Source organism: Podarcis tiliguerta, assembly GCF_965153285.1.
Source record: "Podarcis tiliguerta genome assembly, chromosome: 6".
Taxonomy (NCBI): Eukaryota; Metazoa; Chordata; class Lepidosauria; order Squamata; family Lacertidae; genus Podarcis; species Podarcis tiliguerta.
Window position 1 is genome coordinate 46,817,212 of NC_139539.1, and position 20,193 is coordinate 46,837,404.

The following is a 20,193-nucleotide window of genomic DNA, read 5'->3' on the forward strand; positions in this document are numbered from 1 at the left end:
AATAAAACAGGACTTTAAAGCTTTCCCCCCTCTGGCCTATTGCTGAGATGTTTGCATATTAATCCTCTTGCCGATTATCCCCTCGTCATCCTAATTCTTGAGTATCACACACAGAAAAATGCAAGCAAGGCCTGCCATGTTTCCATTGCAACTAAGGAATAATGATGCGGGCAAGCTTAAATTTTGGAATGATGATCTAAGATTGGAGCAGAGGCCTGTGTTTCTTAAGAATAATGACATAACCTCCATGTGTTCTTATTTCCCAGGGACGTCACTAATTTAGAGAAGCCCTCCTGGTTTCTGATTTGATCCCCAAATGTCCCACTTTTTCTTAGAATGTCCCTATTTTCAATGGAGAAATGTTGGAGGGTATGGAGTTATCCGCCTCCCCGAGCCGTCTGAAGGCAATCCTTCAGACGTTTTGAGACTACATTTCCCATCATCCCTGACCACTGGTCCTGCTAGCTAGGGATCATGTGAGTTGTAGGCCAAAAACATCTGGAGGGCTGAGGTTGAGGAAACCTGCTGTATAGGGAAGTGGTTTTTTTTGATGTTTAATGTTTTATTTTGTCTTTATATATGTTGGAAGCTGCCCAAAGTGGCTGGGGCAACCCAGTCAGATGTGTGGGGTATAAATAGTAAAATTATTGTTATGGAATGGGGCATCCCTATTTTCATTGGAGAAATGTTGGAGGGTATGTAATGGCAATGTCATTAGTAGTTCTGATTAACTAAACTCACTAGTCACTGTACAAAGTATACACAAAGACTACTGCTACCTAGTTTATAATTTAAAACATGTAGAAGAAGAAAGGTGAAAAGGTGAAATCATCATCATCATCATCATCATCATCATCATCATCATCATCATCATAGTGGGAGCTTGGTTTTCCCCATGATCAGCTTAGTTTTATTATCACTGTAACTGAGATCAGTCTAATTTGCAGAGCTCAAATAATTCCAAGTGCCTCAATGAGATATTTCTCCCTGTTGGGTTTGTTTCCTCTTTCTCATGAAAGACAAAAAAGTGAATCTGCAGGTGGCTTCACACAGCCATTGTGATACAGAGCCTGAAATGAGAAAGCTGTTACGAATTGATTTGATAGAGGGGTGGGATGGCTGGAGAGCTAAATGACACACCCTAACAATGTGCTGAGTTGAGCAGTCCACAATTTTCTGGGTAGCCTTTGCAATGTGGATTAAGCCAGGAAGTGGAACACTCTAATATCAACACCTTTCTGGGACTTGTCTTTCATGCAACAGATCACATTAAAAAAAAATAAGCTCACAACTGAATCATCCTCTTTAAATGTTGTCATAGCGAAAGTGATTGGATAAGGGGATCCCTGGATCTAAATCCCTGCTCCACCAGGGATCTCACTGAGTGACCTTGGTCAAATCACTTTCTCTTATCCTAATCTCCCTCATAGCTGCTGTGAAAGTGAAATGAAGTAACACTCTTTATGCTGTCCAGCTTCTGACAAATCTGACAAATTTGCAGTGGTCTGATGTGTTGCTTTTCTCTAAAGGCCTTTGCAAAAGAAGATGAATTAATTCACCCAACCATTTTGGGTATCTTATGATCTCTAAGGCAGAAATATGAGGAAATCTAGAAGCCTTGGTTCCCTACAGGAGTTTCAGTGAGTTGTTCTTTCACAACCACAGTCCTATTAAGAATACTTCCCTTTTATTCTCTGCTCTTAAAATATGTAGAATCACAGGAAGCTGCCTTGTACCAGATCAGACCACAGGTCCATCTACTTCAGTGTTGTTTACACTGACTGGCAGTGGCTTTCCTGGGTTTCAGGAAGGAATCTCTCTCTCCCTGCCCTACTGGGAGATGCTGGGGATTGAACCTGCGACCTCCTGCAGATGCTCTATCACCGAGCCATGGCTCTTCCCCATGCATGGCATATACATGTTGGGAAAGAGACTGAACCCACAGTGCTTCTACCACACCGGTGCAAACTCACAGTCATGGCAAAGCGCATGCAGAAGATCCTATGTTCAGTCCCCGGCATCTGCAGGTAGGGCTGAGATAGGTGTCTGCCTGATACCCTGGAGAGTGACTGCCAGTTAGTGTAAACAGTGCTGAGCTAGGTCAACCAATGGTCTGACTTGATATAAGGCAACTTCCAAGGTTCCTAGGTTTGTTCCAGTCTGTGCTTTGTTGCTTTACAAACAGCAATTGAAATGAGTTCTAGTAAGTGGTCTTACAGAGATGATCAGGTCCTGCTCTATATCTTTACCTTTCTGTCCTTCAGTTCAAAAGGGACAACAGGCCTCTCCTACCTCTCAGGTTGTACAACAGCCGAAAGTTGAATTTCTTCAAGGGCAGATTCCTTTCTCCATGGTCTTGGAAGTATCTCCCATCAGAAGCCACCCATTGCCATTTGGAATACACAACACACACACACACACACACAGAGAGAGAGAGAGAGAGAGAGAGAGAGAGAGAGAGAGAACCATGATTGTGTCATAGGATTAATTTATCCCCTAAATATATTAATTGTTAGCAGACAGGAAGGCTCCGTAAGTCCACCCCGCTATTCTGTGACCCCCTGAGGACTGATGACGTATAATTAACATCCGTTTAATTGATGCACCTAGAGAGACTTAATCACACAGCCTTTATGAACTCTTGCTAGGCTAGCTTTGTGCAAAGACAGCTGCCCTTTGCTACCATACTTACAATGCAAACAAGAAATTGGCAGTTTCAGATCTAAGAGGTTCCTGTCTTTACACTGACTCTCTTGTCCACCCCCTTTCTGTTTTCACTGTTGCATTTCCTCAGTTTGAGCATTTTCTTTCCGCACACACCCTTCTCTATCTCTGGAAAGGTCAAACCACTCCCATATCCTTCAGCAGTGTCTATTTAGTAGGCTGAGTTACATAGGATGCACTATGTGCATCAGTTGCTGCAACACACAACTAGTTTGCACCTAATGACTGAGCATTCCCAGTGCACTGCAGTGGTTAGAGTGTTGGACTAGGGCCTGGGAGACCAGGGTTTGAATCCCCACTCAGCCATGAAGCTTGGGCAAGCCACTATCTCTCAACCTAACCTTCCTCACAGGGTTGTTGTGAGGATAAAATGGGGAGGGAAAGAACCGTGTGCCCTGAGCTCCTTGGAGGAAAGGTGAAATATAAATGTAACAATAAATAATGTAACCAGCAGACTGCCTGCCTCATGTTTTTGTCAACCAATCTATATAAAGGCATTCTGATATCGGCAGGTTCATTTTCAGCACTTTTCCTCATGACCCTCTAACTGGAGTTCATCTTTTTCATAGCACCACATATATTGGGTTGAAGTTTGAATGAAACGACTCTCCACAAGCCCATTTCCTGGTCAGTCCCTATCAACTCAGGTCTCAGCAGCATATATATGAGGTTGGGGGCTTCTGCCTGCCACTGTAAGCATCATTGTACAGTGGTACCTCTGGTTACGCACTTAATTCGTTCCGGAGGTCCATTCTTAACCTGCAACCGTTCTTAACCTGAGGTACCACTTTAGATAATGGGGCCTCCTGCTGCCGCTGCGCAATTTCTGTTCACATCTTGAGGTAAAGTTCTTAACCCCAGGTACTACTTCCAGGTTAGCAGAGTTTGTAACCCGAAGTGTTTGTAACCCAAGGTGTTTGTAACCCGAGGTACCACTGGATCTCATTTGTCTTCCTTCCCTTCACAGTTTGGCAGGACCGAAGTCATTGACAACACCTTGAACCCTGACTTCGTGCGCAAGTTCATCCTAGATTACTTTTTTGAAGAGAAGCAGAATTTACGTTTTGATCTGTGAGTGACATCACTCGGGGCATTCTGAGTGTGGGCAAGGAGAAGGTGCAAAGAGAATTTCAATGGCCCCTCCATGTGTCCATTTTATGGTGCATTCATGACAATTTGTGCTCATTATGGCATCGGGGCAGTTCTATGCGATCCCGTCTTCAATGCCATTTGAGCCTGCAAATGTTTTTGGGTAGACATATTGCTTTATTTCTAGTCAGTGCCGGTCCCTGCTGAAATGCTGTGATTTCTTATACCACAGATGTTCTAGTATATTCCGCACCCTCTCACTGTTGCTTTGCTATAGCGCAAGAGTGCTTCTCCAGATGGCAATACGGTAGTGACACTGGGGAAGCACCACAGAACAATGAATAGAATGGACTGATGTGTGGATGGCCCAGTGCAAATCCACACACTGATCCACTAGTACTGTGTCAATGACACATTGCAGAATACAGTGGTACCTCGGGTTAAGTACTGAATTCGTTCCGGAGGTCTGTTCTTAACCTGAAGCACCACTTTAGCTAATGGGGCCTCCTGCTGCTGCCACACTGGCGGAGCACGATTTCTGTGGTGTAGTGGTTAAGAGCGGTAGACTCATAATCTGGGGAACCGGGTTCGTGTCTCTGCTCTTCCACATGCAGCTGCTGGGTGACCTTGGGGTAGTCACACTTCTTTGAAGTCTCTCAGCCCCACTCACCTCACAGAGTGTTTGTTGTGGGGGAGGAAGGGAAAGGAGAATGTTAGCCGCTTTGAGACTCCTTTGGGTAGTGATAAAGCGGGATATCAAATCCAAACTCTTCTTCTTCTTCTCTTCTTAACCCGAGGTACTATTTCTGGGTTAGCGGAGTCTGTAACCTGAAGCGTATGTAACCCAAGGTACCACTGTACACCTGCAAAAAAGCAGGCAGGCAGGCAGTCTGGAGAGGCCCAATGCCTATCAATAACATGTCTGGTTGGGTAACATCTGATGGCTTGGTGAGACAATATTGGAAAGAGAAAGCATGCGCATTTCCCTTGCTAGGATTTGCAAAGACAGAAAGGAGCCCCAAGTGCATTGAAATTCAGCAGACTTCTTTTTATTCAGAGCTTCAAGGGCAGCAATAATTCCAATTAATCTCAGGATTATTGCCTTATCGAGCTGGGCTTTGTCAGTTCTCCTTTGGAATTCTTACACTGTTCTGCCCTGAAATTGGCTTCTCCAAAGTTCCTCCTTATTTAGGAGATCTGTACTTTATTGAGCAATGTTGCCAAAGGCCCTTGGCATGGGAAAAAAACCCCTTGGGGAGCAGAAAGTCATGCTGACACAAATTTCTTCCTCATAATTATCCTTTGCCATTTTACCCCCTACAAACCATTCTCCAGCACAGAACACATACTATCCAAATAATTGTTTTTCCTGTATCAACAACTGTGCAGGACAGTTAGGCTTGGGAAAGAAAACTCCCATTTGTGCCAATAGGTCTTTTAGGTGTTTTAAGACCTAGTTGCTATGTGGGGAGGAGAGGGGAGCAAGGATTTTTGGACAGCTCCTGGTCGGACAGAGGGTGGGGAGGGTTAACTCTTCCCTCCCTGGCAGCTACTCCTGCAAATCCCCACTGTCGCTTTAACACAGCCTTCCACAACTGGGGGCCCTCCCGAGGTTTTGTACTACAACTCCCATCAGTCCCGGCCAACACAGACTTGCTGGTTGGAGCTAATGGGAGCACATGTCCAAAATATATGGAGGGCCACAGGTTAGGAAACGGAAGGTTGCTTTAAGTAATGGATAGAGGAGACAATTCAAGTCCTCTCTCAAGATGCAAAGCATACGAACCCACATAAGGAAAGTAGTGGTTTTGCATGCCTGGCCTTAAAAACCATTGCACTGTTTCCTTCTCCACGGATGTTGCAGTCTCCTAGCTGCCATGCTCTTATTTGCTGCATAGGCTTTGCAAAGTACAAAATGCCAGGGCAGGACATGGCTGGAATGTGACATATGGTTTTTGCTTCTCTTTCTGTGCAGCTATGATGTGGACTCCAAGAGCCCCGACCTGTCAAAACACGTAAGTTAAGGGCACATTCTCTGCTTCTTCGTGCGATCCTTTCATATCCATTCTGAGATACTTACCCATTCATCCTTGTCTTCCTTGTCTTCCTCCCCCCCCCCTTACAATTCCGTTGTTAGGAATATAGAAAACTGTCCTATCCTGCGTCAGAATATTTGCCTGTCTAGCCCAATATTGCCCACTCTGATTGGCAGCAGCTCCCCTCCGTTTCAGGCAGAGGTCGTCTTCTCCGTCCTTTGCTAGCAGAACATTTTTTAACCGGAGATGCCAGGGATTTAACCCTGGACTATCTGCATGCAAATCATCATGTGCTTTGTACAATGGTCCCTCCCCTATGTTGTAAAACCCAGTTAAAATCCAGTCTTTTCTTTCTGCTGATTCTGTCTATACTTTGGTTCATTCTCTCTTTCTTTTTGTCCTTCTTGGATTATTGCAATTCTCTTTTTAATCAGTCTTCCCTGTTCCCAGCTTCGGTTTCTGTTTAGTATTCTGACACCTCCCTTATCTTGTCTGCATGCATGATTATGATAATAATTTCTCCGCTTTTAATTTCTTTTAGCTGGTTATCGTTTCCTTTTCCTCATTTAGTTTAAGGTTCCTTTACTTGTTCTGTTGATTCATCCTCCAGTTCTTCTATCTCTAATTTCCCTACATCAGGGAATGGAGGAGACGACGACTCTAGACCTCCAGATGTTGTTGGACTACAACTTCCATCATCCCAGAACATTATTTACTTACTGTTTTTCTGTTGCCCATAGAAGTAAGGTGACCACGTGAAAAGGCGGGCAGGATTATTGTACCTTTTAATAACTGGTCAGAAGAGGAAATTTCAGCAGATGCTGATGCCTCTGTTTGAGAAAATAGACGTGCAAAAAGACACACAGCTATTGAAGATAGGACCATTGTCCTCTGTTGCATGTGGCCACCCTAATAGACAAGGGACCATATAGGGCCAGGAGCAACCAGTGAGGAGGGACAGTGCTAATCTGGTCTCCTGGCACTGGCATCGCTGTGTCTTACTGGGAGGCAGAGCTATGAAGCTGCAGAGAGTTGGCACCCTAGTGGAGCACCACATCCATCTCCCCACCACTTTTCCCTTCTGGTAAGTCACAATGACTCTAGTGCCACGAGACCCAGTTAACCTTGGCCAGATCTGGTCCAGCAGGTTCAGGGCAGAAGCAGGTTGGGGTCAAAGCCATGCACAAGGCACGGATGCTTCCAAGGGGCAGACAAAGAGTCAAGACTGGGAAGGAATTCAGGGCAGGCCCAAAGCAGAGATTCACAGAGGATGGAAATCAAGCAGAAGCAAAAGTCCTGGAATAAGCAGGCAAAGTAGGTTTGAGGAGCTATGTCAGACAAAAACTCCTGGCCAGCCTACCATCTGTCTCCTCCAGCCTCTGTGTTACCAGTACAGCCTGGAGTTGTTTAAGGTAGGACAGCCAAATTCATCTCAACTTCACTGCAAAGCAGGACCAAGCAGGACATGCACCCATCTGTGTGCATGGATAGAAGCCAATCAGACCCAGACTCTGGCACTGGTATCCCACCCTCCCTGGACTAGATCTGAAACAGCTGCCTCTCCTGTGTTGTAGGATTAGAGCAGCATGCCATGGGCCCAGTTCAGGGATTATTGGTGTGGTAAGGAAGCCACTTCTTCTTAGTTCAGTTTCCCGTTGCTCCAGTAACGTCTGTTGCAAGGAGCCATGCGGGTTGGCTGAAAGGCTGATTTAATTCTCCTGCAGCTTTGGGGAAATTGAACCATCCTTAAAAAAACAAGTCAGCTCTTCCTCTTGCAAAATAATATATTGATATGTTGTATCAGGCAGGAAATATTGATGTGCATGGTCTTTTTCTTCCATATTTAAGTGAAATGAAAAAATCCCCACAGGAATGTTGAATTTGTTGACTAGATTCTTCCACGAATAGATAAGGGTTTTACCAGGCCATCTTCTCATCTTCAGTTTCCAGGGATCCCTGGACAGAGGGAAATAGCTCCAATGGACCTGTGCTGTTTCATAATGATTATATTGATTTCCTTCATCAGGATTTCCTTGGCCAGACATTCTGCACACTGGGTGAGATTGTTGGGTCACCAGGAAGCCGCTTGGAGAAGCCATTGATGTGAGTGCTCACTCCCTACATCTGCTGGGGGCCTGATGGGTTGTTGTTGTTGTTGTTGTTGTTTAGTCTACAAAGTTACAAAGTTAGGCAGAAAGCTGTAGCCATTACAAACCAATAGTGGATGAAATCACACAAGTCTTATTCCTATTTGAGATCCTTTGGTGTAACCTTTGTCTACCTGGTTCCTACAGGATGTTTTGGACCACAACTCCCATCTGCTCCAGCCAGCACAGCAATGGCTGATGGGAGTTGTAGTCCCAAACATCTGGAAAGCACAAGGCAGCTGAAGGCTGCTGTACAGGTTTCCTGACTGATTCATAGTTGAGTAGATAAAAATGTGAGCTAGCGTTGCTGCTAATGCATGATGCAGCCTGCAGCCTTCTGGGAATTACAGGTTTGGCGAGGGTGCTGAGAATGATCCTTTAGATTTTACCTCATGCATCTGAAGAAGTGGGCTTTAGTCTGTGACAGCTAATGCCATTATGCTATTCCTCTGGAAATCATAACCACATGACATAAGTTCTGCTAGCATTTACAGAGGGAGACATCTAATGTTTGGTTTCGCGCAGTGTCTTAAATGCTAAACACGTTTACTAGGAAATCAGTTCCACTGAAATCAACAATATTTTTGAGCAAATATGTTGATGTGGAGGCAGGGGAATGGAGAGCTAGGAATGCTAAATACATATTTTCCTCCAATAAACTTGAATATATGTATATGTGTGCCGCAGATAACATCCAGCTCCTTGAACCTTTTTTCTTGGCTAATATATATAATCCACATCATTTATCACATTTCTTTCTACTCTCTGGACTCATTAATGCATCCCACAGTGGCATCTGCCTCTTATTTAATTTGCAATCTGCATTAGCTTGTATTGGAAATGCCTATCTTGGTTAGTTTTCTTTCATATTTCTAGAAAAACAAATATAATTTTTGAGGATTCCTCCCTCCTCCCCGGGTATAATGATTTTACATATGTCTTTATTGAATTTCAAGTTATTATTTTTGGTCCCATTCTCCAGTTTCTCAAAATTACTTTCGGTGCAGATTCTGTAAACCAATGCATTTCCAACTACCTCCAGCCCTACATTTATTTATTTTTATTTTTCATTTTTAACATGCCATCTATCTCTTTCAAAAGTAATGCTGAACCCATTTTAGGATGATACACTGTGGCCAGTCTCGGGCTTATGCTCTCTCCTTAGATTTTATGAAAGAGAAAAATGGAAACTTCTGCTCGTGATTTGAAGCAAGCTGCAGTTTCCCATTTTTTCCAGACACAGGAAACTGTGATTTGTACATAGTCATTTAATAATGTAGGATATTGTTTCAAAAACAATCAATAGCAGCTGTGCCATGATCCCATTTTGTATCAGGGGTCCCAGGGCTGCTTTTTGAAACATGGCTAGTCTTAAGCAACTGCTTAAAAATATGTGTAAAGTCCCATCTAGTTTGACACTAAGCAAATCCTTTTTGCTGTTCTATTTTACTTATTTCGATGCTCTGTTTTGATTGCCCTGCTGATTCTTCTCTTGAGTTACATTTTGGATTACTTACCTGGACTTAAATTGCCTTTAACCGTGAATTCTTCTTTAGCAGCCATTATGGCTAAGGGGTGGCCTGTAACTATAGTAAATAAAGAAGTAAGGATATGAGGTTTTGAGCACTCTAAAGCACGGGTGGAGAAGTGGATCTACCCAATTGGCTGGGCCACATAGTTATCTCTCTCCCCCCCGCCCCCTTTGCTGGCCAATTGACAGAAGCAAGCTGGCAGTATATTGCACTGTTCAAGTTGGAGTTAACTCTTTATTAGCAAGAACATGATCTGCACGTACTTAGCAGAGTTTGACCCCATGGATCAGTTGCCAAGACTGAAAGTCCTTGCCTCCCCAGGGTTTTCCCCAAGCAATCAGAGACAGTGCCTATGTAAAGCCCACCTCTCCTCTGCCCTTTTCATGCCTCTTCTGGTTCTGGGAGACCAGGGGGCAGGAAAGCCTGTCTTACAGCAGGCGTAGCTAGAGGGGGCGAGGCGCACTGGGCGCCACTCACTCAAGGGGCGGCACTTGCCATGGGGCCTGCAATGCGCCCAAGCCATGCATCTCTCCTGGGAGTGATGCGGTGGCTCAGGCACCTGCAGCCACTGTGCCACCTTTTTGGGTGGCATGAAGCTCATGTCCACCCGCTGCAGCTGAGGGAGAGGAGGTGGGCAGACTCCTACAGCCACTGTGCCATTCAAAATGGCGGCATGGGGCTCACGTCAGCCCACTGCCTCCCCCTCAGCTGGAGGGTGGCTGAGAGGGGGAAGTGGACTCCTCGCAGGCTCCACCAAGAGCACCCTGCCTGGCTTGTCCTGCCCCCATGGACAACTCACCCTGTGCCGCTGCTGTCGCAGCAGGAGAGGGAGACACTCATGACTGATTTATCTCTGCCTCTTGGTCTCTCCTCTCCTGCTTCTGATTCTGGACTTCTCTGCCTCAGACTCTCCCAGCTCACTATGCCCTGTTACCTCTTCAGCTTCCGACCCCCCCCCCCCGACCAGTCTTCTCCCTCAATGGCATTTTTCCTTCTAGCAGTAGTAGCTTTTAAATTTTAGAATGCCAACCTGTTGCCCTCCAGAAGTTTTTGGGCTGCAGTTCTCATCAACCCCATTCTGCATGGGGAAGCTGGTTTGGGGCTGATGGGAGTGATTGTCCAAAACAGCTAGAGGACACTAGGTTGGCCAAAGCACAGAGGCGGAGCTAGCTGCTCCAGCTTCTGGCTATGCACCTGGGGGCAGGGCGGCAGTGTCACCCCCCTCAGGGATGACACCTCAGGTGGACTGCACCTATTGCACCCCCCTTCCTCCACCAGTGCCAAAGCAGCTTTAGGAAAACTTTCAGGATATCAGCCTAGCAAAATCTTATGTTGGATAAGCCCTGGTGTTTTTTAGGAAAAGCATGGGGATGCAGACTGTGTCCTGCAGTTGACCCTCCCTTCTGAACTCACAATGGGAAGCAACTGTTGGGAGTGCAAAACTCTGACAATACAGTCATACAAGTGTAGTTTTCCATTTCCTCCAGAGCCCCAGGAAGGCAGCAGGTGCCAAGGGTAGGCTTGCCACGGGTCAAGAAAATTCCTGACATGTCCTGGTTTTCGGGGGGGGGGGATTTTCCCGAACTGGCAAAATGTCAGGGAAAACCCGGATGTATGGCAGCTCCAAAAGCTTGAAATTACTTTGTGGGGGAGGTCTCCCCAAAAACTAAAAAAGCTCAACAATTTTGGTGGGTTTCTAAAGAAAAACTCAACAATTTTGGTGGTCTCCTAAAAAAAAATAAAAAATCGGCAACTTTGCGGGTGTCAGGAATTTTGCTTTTAAAAACATGGCAACCCTAGCTAAGGGACCACTTCCAATTGCCAGACATAATTGGAAATGAAGATTCATACAGTGGGGGGGAAAGATTCACTTTTTCTGTCTTTTGAGAAGCTGCTTTTTAATTCAAAAGCACCACGGGAGGGTGACTGCAAGGAGCAAGGCAGTCCTTCCTAGTGGGTGGGGGGCATTATGGAAACCCACTGTGGAATTAATTATCATTACTGCTGGAAATAAGTCAGAACCCCATGCTTTCTCCTTAGAGAAGCAGCAGGTACAAAGTGCCGACCCTGACTGGATATAAAGAAACAATAAAGGGAAGCAGATTTCCAAATCATTATTTAATCCTTGCACTGCTCTTCTCATGTGTAAAAAAATGCACTCCCAATTCTCATTTGTTTCTGCCTCACAGGAACCCTGTAATATAGGTCATTGTTATTCCCATTCTATAGGCAGGGGAATAAAGACTGGGGCATAGTGACTTGGATCCTGAGACCTGTCAGCAGAAAGAACTGTGTGGGGAAAGGACTTTACCTCCCCACCCCACACACATACGGCACTTCCTGAAATGTCTGCTGGGAAAGTTGTGCAAGGTGCCCACACCAAACTTACGACTCCACCTCCTTCTTCCCCAGCAGCCTCCTGTGGCTCTTTCCACACTGTTCAAGGGGATTCTCCAACTACCCTGCGATGTTTTTCAGTGGTGGGGAGAAAATAAGGTAGCAAAGAAGGCAAAATAAGATACGAATATGGCAAAATAAGATACTACATATGGTGATTTATGTATATAGATGCAAATTTAGAAATAATTACAATAAATACATCTTGACATAATAGGAAGGACACCTGTGACTGCTGTGACAGCCTGCGCAGACTGCCAACGTGCAATTCCAAGGGACTTCCTGCTCTCCATTTTTATGGTTCTTTATCTTTAAAGCAAACAGAGGACATCTTTGAAAGAGGACTGTCTCCTGACAGCCCTTCAAAATAGACTTACACTCCTGTTTATTAGGATCCAAGCCTGTGACTTGCCTGAGGACACCAGAGATGGAAACATCAATTTGTATTAGAGGATGGAAGACCACACCCTTCCATAGCTATCAACGTTTCCCATTTTGAAAGGGAAATTCCATTATTCTGAATTGGGTTCCTCACGGGAAAAGTTGACAGCTATGCATCCTTCATTCATTGCAAAAGGTCTTGATATCAGCATGAACAAAGCTAGCTCAGCTCCTGGAGGCAAACTGGAATCAGCACTGACCGACTTTAACTTATGGCTGCTAAAGGCTCCAAGCATTGTGCAACTTATGGATGTACTCTAATAAACGAAATGTATATTGTAAACAGGTGAACAGCATAAGAAGAGCCTTGCTGGATCAAACCGCAGGCCTATCATTCTGCTCCGAAAATAGCCAACCAAATCCTTATGGCATACCCGTCAACTGCCCTGGAAAAACAGGGACATCCCATTTTCCCCTGCTAGAGTAGGGAGGCCATTTTGGACCCCTTGTTCTCGCACAATTTCAGGCTGAGATCTCGCCCTGAAAAAAGCATTTGCTGGGTATGCGATCTCGCACAGTGCCCCAAAACACATGTGTGCCATGTGACTCACACAGGATTTCAGACCTGGAAGATGGTGTCCCAGATTTGGGCCATGCCGTATTGGAGGGTATGCTATGGGAAGCCCCCACAAGCAGGACATGATCACATGCTCTGCTCACGTTCCTTATCAATTAGTATTTAGACATGTAAAATATAATCTTATCCTCCATGAAAACAGCAACCCTTCCTAGGCCACAGTGCAGAATCATTTGTGTTTAGCGTGGACGGACTGATTGCACGGCAACAGGCAGAGCCGGCGAGCTGTCAGGGAGCTCACGCCAAACCAGCAACTGCACTGATTTAATAACAAACACAGAGGGGAGCAGAAGATGTACCTCTACATCAGCACAATCTCCGTTCTGCTTGGATCTCCAGGAGGTGTGAGCAGGCCTTTCAAGCACAGCTACAGAACCCATGTTTTGGCGTGTGTCTCTTCCCCCCTCTCCCTCCAGGTACCAGGCATATTTTTGACAGAAGATGCAGGAGCTGCTGACACAGCACTTTGCCTTTTCATCTCCTAGTCTGTGATTTGGTGCTAATAGTATGAAGGAGAGGGTGGCCTGGGAACAGCCAACTCCTGGGAGACAGAATGTAATTGGCCTCTGTGTTTTGAACATCTGTTTGCAGCCTACTAAGTTAGAGAGTTGCTTCAGTGAAAGTGATCATGGAACACAGAATGAAGCGTTTGCTATTATTAATCCACAGACCCATACTCAGCATACCCAGGGGGGCAGCTAATAATAATAATAATAAAATAATAATAATAATAATAATAATAATAATAATAATAATAATAATAATAATAAAACCCACCCGGCTGGGTTACCCCTGCTCCCTGGGCAGCTTCCAGCACAAATAACAACACAATAAAGGTAAAGGTACCCCTGCCCGTACAGGCCAGTCTTGACAGACTCTAGGGTTGTGCGCCCATCTCACTTAAAGAGGCCGAGGGCCAGCGCTGTCCGAAGACACTTCCGGGTCACACATGCAGGTACATTCCTTCTGCCTTGGCAGGCACCACTCACAATGAGATGGCCGATCCACACATGCATAACTTCTGGGAATGAGGGGCAATGATCTCATGGCTCAGAGGTGTGACCCTCTAATTGTAGCTTAGCTAGGTAAAGGTAAAGGTACCCCTGCCTGTATGGGCCAGTCTTGCCAGACTCTAGTGTTGTGCGCTCATGTCACTCTATAGGCCGGGAGCCAGCGCTGTCCGCAGACACTTCCGGGTCACGTGGCCAGCGTGACATCGCTGCTCTGGCGAGCCAGAGCCGCACACGGAATGCCGTTTACCTTCCCGCCAGTAAGTGGTCCCTATTTATCTACTTGCACCCGAGAGTGCTTTCGAACTGCTAGGTTGGCAGGCGCTGGGACCGAACAACGGGAGCGCACCCCGCTGTGGGGATTCGAACCGCCGACCTTTCGATCGGCAAGCCCTAGGCGCTGAGGCTTTTACCCACAGCGCCACCCGCGTCCCTAACAACACAATAAAACATAATAAATTTTGGTGTGTGAAGTAGAAAATCTAAACTCTACCTGCTACCCCACCCTGGATGCACAAGCACACAGTTAGATTTATGGTCAACTTCTGTGATCAGCATTTTACTATTAAAAACCACTGGTAATTTACAAAGTACTGTTTTATATTTATTCAATTTATTAGTCACCCACAACAAGGCCTCAAGTCAACTTATGGTAAGGGACAGGAATGTCTCAGGTCTTAATGCTGAACTGCACTGGACATCCAGAGAAGTTTTTCCCTTAGGATGTCACAGTATGGGGCTTTCTACTGCTCCCCATTTAGTGTTTTCGCCTCATCAGAAGATGTGCCTTGACAAAGTGCAACAGCATGGAAGGCATGGGCAGATTCTGCATTTCCAACACACCTTGCTGGCCATTGACGTGAGTTTGCAGCCACTTATTGCAGTCGGCCTCTAGCTCTAATTGGCTTTTTTCACAGCCAGGATGTCCTCCTCCAGCAAAGGTCTGGGACATGTAGACAGTGGGAACAGCATGCTGGAGAGCTTTTCTGACCTTTCCAGTCACAATTGTGGGCCTCTCCTCATTGCTGATTCTGCAATCCCATGCTAGCAAAATAGCGGCAGATTTCTTAAGCACAGTTTCCAGCTAAGCTAATTCAAGATTGTTTCTCCTCTCCTCATATGATGCCTGTGCTTTGAGAGTTTTTGACTTTTTAAACCAAGGATAAATGATTCATTATCCTTCCTCCTCCCCCCCCCACCCCGCTCCCACATCCTGGATTCAGCACGGTTTCCATGCATGACAGTCACTTGTCACTTGAATCTCGATTTCTATTACAGAAGTCATTCTTCACAATTCCAAATGTGTTTGGCACATTGGGTGCACCCCTTTGCTTTGAGAGATGCTAGTGCACAAGTAAATCATGCTATGCATCTTCCAAAGGGCAAGTTCAGTACATCTCAGGCAATGGGAGAGTTAAGTAGAAGCTACTCAGTCAGGTAGCTGATGTGCTTTCATAATGAGGGGATGCATAGAATCAAGCTAGCTCCTCCTGTTCAGATACACAGAATGTGAAGGAGAAGACTCTGCTTGCTCTAGAGATAAATGCAATTGGCTGGGGGCTCCACTTCCCCCACTGGAGGTAGCAAGGTATCAGGGGGAGTGATCCTCAGCTGTCACTTGTCGGAACCGTGCCAGGACTGAGCAAAGTGATAATAGCTCTAGGGAAGTAGCAAAGTGGGAGAATAATTTCCGTGCATCCTTCTCATGGGTGCTGCTTAGATGGATGGGCAGATGAGGCAGTGACTCTGAAGCCACCTGGGAGCAATCCCCACTTGCCACCCATTGCCACATCACCCACCTGCTCACCCACGCAAGCAGTACAAGTCAGAAGGACGCAAATAACTGCCTCTGGAGCTTTCCATTGTGCGTGTGGATGTTCTGCACTACCCCAGCTTTCATAGGCATGCCTGGAAGCTGCAGCTGATTGTTGTGACAAGCATGGAGAGGGATCTCCAGTTCTTGCCATCTGTACTGACTTCTAGAACATGCACAGCCGTGGGCTTGACTTTGTGCATTTTCTTCATCATGAAAGCAGTGAGCAAGTCCGCTCTGAAATCCAATGGCAATCTGCTGAGCCACTGGGTAGGATGTCAAAGGAGGCTTTTTTGTGGCCTCGCTGTGCCCCTCAATCTGGATCTCACACATATATATTTTTACAATTTTGTTTATGCATTTTCACTTTTAACATTTGTCATCATACACAAATCTTAATCATTTTACAAGTAGGATTCTCAGAATCCTCGGACTTCCCTCCACCCCTCTGTGGTTTCCCCAGATATTCTTTTCAAGCTGCATCTTATCATATTCCCCATATTTTCTTAAATATCAATTTCTATCATAATTCTCGCTTCATTCAACCTGGATCTCACATAAATGGCATGGCAGAAAATGGGGCAAGTGGTCAAAGTGTCATTAAAATGGAATATTGTTGTGTGAGACAGCTTGACACTCCTGGATATGTGCATATTTTGCAACAGCATTGACGCTCGTATTCTCAGCGGTCTCCTCTCAGTACCGATGGTTTGGTTGCATATTCCATAATGCTAATGTTCAGCAACCCAAAACATGGTTATATGGATTGACTTGACCTTGGAAGGCAGCCAGGGTGTTGTTGGGAAGCTTGGCCTTGCCCTACTGACCCATAAAGAGGCAAGCTGAGACTGACTTGGCCTTGCCATTCTTGGATTCATCTTCCCCACAGCCCCTGAAAGAGAGGCAGGAAAATACTGGATGTAGTAGGCTGGCTAACCATTTCTGCACAACATCATTTCACATTAAAGTATATCACCCCTGACTTGACTACCTGTTTCTATTTGTCCTGTATCTTCTGTGATCCTTTACCTTGAACCTGCTGCTGATCCTAAATTTCTTCTTAGTCCTGCCTATTTCCCTCCCTCCAGCGTGGTGTAGTGGTTAAGAGCAGTGGCCTCGTAATCTGGTGAACCGGGTTCGCTTCCCCGCTCCTCCACATGCAGCTGCTGGGTGACCTTGGGCTAGTCACACTTCTCTGAAGTCTCTCAGCCTCACTCACCTCACAGAGTGTTTGTTGTGGTGGAGGAAGGGAAAGGAGATTGTTAGCCGCTTTGGGACTCCTTAGGGTAGTGATAAAGCAGGATATCAAATCCAAACTCCTCCTCCTCCTCCTCCTCCTCCTCCTCCTCCTCCTCCTCCTCCTCCTCCTCCTCTTTGTGTTTTAGGGCCAGATCCTCTCTTGCCTCTGTCCTTTGATGGAGAGTTGATCACCATGTAGGTATTGGGGCTCAGAGTGGGTCTTCAATAGAGCAAAATACATTATATTATGTATGCTGCTTGAAGCTGGTGCTGCTGGAAGCTGATCAGGCTGACTCTTGCTCACTGAAGGCAAGTGCAGGATAAATTCCCCTCTTCTTCTGGGAGAAACAGCAGCAGGCAAATCCATGTCCTCGGACTCTGCAATTTTCTTAATCAATGCTCTCTCCAGCTGGTAGGGAGAGAGGTTGCCTCACTTCGCTGTCAGTAGCTGCAGCTGCGATGATCCGTCATCTCTACTCCTTTGCCACCTACCATCACTCTGACTGCATGGTGACCAAAGCCTGAACGTGAGGCTGGTGGTGGATAGACAAAAAAAAGCCTTGCTGAGCCTCAGAATGTAATCTAACCCCCCAGTTGGAGCAGGAACTGGCAGAGTTTCACAGTAGAAGCAGGGCATTTCCCCCTCTTTTCCTGTGCTGCTGACATCACAAAAAGAGCAGCAAAGAGGATAGGTATATAATAATATGTGTAACCCACTTGGAGCCCTCTTTAAATAGGAAAGGGTATGAGGTAATAAATGACATGGAAGCAGACTGCATGCCAGAGTTTGATCCTGGCTTGTTTGAACAAAGCAGCATTTACACCTGGTGCCCTTCAGCTGTCCTTAGTAGCTGGGCCTTATGGGTACAGTGGTACCTTGGGTTAAGAACTTAATTCGTTCTGGAGGTCCATTCTTAACCTGCAACTGTTCTTAACCTGAGGTACCACTTTAGCTAATGGGGCCTCCTGCTGCTGCCGCACTATTTCTGTTCTCATCCTGAAGTAAAGTTCTTAACCTGAGGTACTATTTCTGGGTTAAATGAGTCTGTAACCTGAAGCGTCTGTAACCTGAGGTACCACTGTATTTTAGTCCAACAACATCTGGGGGCATCGGGTTGAGGAAGGCTGATTTAAACTCACCGTAGAGTTTTCCCAAGACACAAGGAACTCTGTTTAATTTAAAAGCAGTAACATTGCTTCTTGCTTCCTCTTTGCACCCACATTAGAGAAGAGGAGAGGGGGAAGCATGTGTGCCTGGAGCTAACTAAGGCTTGTTCCCATATACTAAACTATGGTTTAGGATTATGTACTAAATGGGCAACAGTGATGCTTGAGAACACTACCTGTGAATGTCCTTGGTCTTGGGCAAAAAGCCAGCTGATAGCTGAAAAATGCCAAATCCTGGCAGAACTCATCACAGGGAGAGGAGGAAGGAATATTAGAGTCAGGTTCTATAAATGTTATCAAGGAAGCTGCATCAGTAAAGGAGGGGACTTGATCACAGTCTCTGTAGCTGTGGCCCCCAAACCAAGGAATACAGGGGACGTCCAAAGGTTTAACTGTTCTTAGGAGCCTGGGAGAGGTTGGAGCGGTGAGCTCAACCTCGTCATGGCAGCAATGTGTCTCCAACTTACGCACAAACACTAAGTTGCTAAGTTGAATTCCAGAGCCCGGGTCGAACTTTTGTCAAGGTCACGGCGTGCTTGATCATTGGCAAGCGTGCAGATTCTGTCATGATGTTATCTATCTGAATGCAATTTCCCTCAGAGTCTGTAGCGGGTTTTCAAGAAGTGAGAATTTTTGTGGGGTGAGTGCTTACGGACAAAAAGCAGGGTTCTAGAGAAACACAGCCAGAAGTTTCTCCCCAATACAGCAGCCTATTGCCTGCTGTTAATGAGAGGCTATTTGTGAGCTAATAAGGCAACTTCACTGCTAGACGTCTCTGAGCTCAGTGATTTTGACATGGGATCCAAGAGGGTCCCATTGTGAGCTCAGGGAGAGCAAGGACCATATTGGAATTTCCATTTTGCACCAGGGGGCTGATTCACTGCTCAGTAGCTTCACTGGAAGGATATCTTGAGTCATTTGCCATTATTTTATTAGGTTGAGGTCTGAGTCACACACATGCATGTAATTGCTCAGTATATCTTTTTGCTCGGTTACTTACTACAAACTCAAAAGGTTGCTATTTGAGCTGACGTGTGAAGTGATATGAAAGCCCTGCCTTTCTAGTATTTGATCTGCAAGCATAGTTTTGATCATGTAAGTAGTTGCTTGATGTAGCAGGAACCAAGCAAGGAACAAACAAACACATGGGAAACTCAACATAAGACTAGACTGCACTAGCATCTGGTATGTTTCAAAAAGGCCTTTCCAGCTTTTCCCACTCCAGCTGATTATGGGATGTGCAGAAGAGCCTCCACACAGAGCTGGTCTGCCCATGAGGTTCACTGAGGCAGCTGTATATGGTGGTGGATTTCTGTGGGGCAGCACCCACATGGGGCTCCCACCCACCCATGCCATCACCACCAGAGAAGAGAGGAGAAGCAGTGGCTTCTGGTAAGATCTTGTGAGTGCTGTGCAAGATCTCGCAAGAGTTTCACAAGATCTCACTGGAAGTCGCAACTGCCTCATGATCCTGGTATGTGAGGCTTTGGCAAGGGAGAATGGGGACACCTTTCTGTTTCGCCTCAGGCAGTTAACCTAACTAAATGTATTGAATGTTTGTATTGAAGTCTATGATCCCTTAAGTGTCCTGGTCCAAAGCTACACAGAGCTTTGAAGCTAGTAACCACCATATTTAGGACAGGACCTCAGAACCAATTCCAGTCTATACTGTTGCATTGGATGAACAGGAAATGATGCACAGAGAGAGCATGCGCACAGAAGTACGGAATCAGTAGGAATTAGGCGTCTTTCTTTCCTTTCCCCTTTTCCAGGATGGGAGCCTTTACATTACATTCCAAAACCGGGAAGCCTATGCCATCTGTCTCCAATGGGTAAGTCATGCCGAAGCCTCTTTTTCTCCTACCCTAGAAATAACCCTGTTATTTTTTACCATAGCTTGGCATGTAGGCATATATTAAGGAACCAAGTGCTAGAGGAGAAAGTGGGAGGAGAAAGGCTGTTAATTCCAGCACTGCCCTAGCACATTTCACCCACAGCTAAATATAAGTGTAATTTGCACA

At 45.8% G+C, this 20,193-nt stretch overlaps 1 protein-coding gene across 4 annotated transcripts in view; it reads left to right on the plus strand.

The window, feature by feature from the left end:
- The window catches only part of CPNE5 (copine 5), a 129,314-nt gene that overhangs the window by 46,420 nt on the left and 62,701 nt on the right, over positions 1-20,193 (plus strand). For all 4 annotated transcript variants that reach the window (XR_014512561.1, XR_014512562.1, XM_083445764.1 and 1 more), the window contains exons 4-7: positions 3,692-3,795; positions 5,789-5,828; positions 7,876-7,952; positions 19,945-20,004. Coding sequence is in view for 2 of the 4 variants with exons in the window: in XM_083445764.1 (XP_083301890.1) it covers positions 3,692-3,795; positions 5,789-5,828; positions 7,876-7,952; positions 19,945-20,004 (281 nt within the window). In the remaining 2 variants the exon portion in view is untranslated. The remainder of the gene's footprint in view (positions 1-3,691; positions 3,796-5,788; positions 5,829-7,875; positions 7,953-19,944; positions 20,005-20,193) is intronic.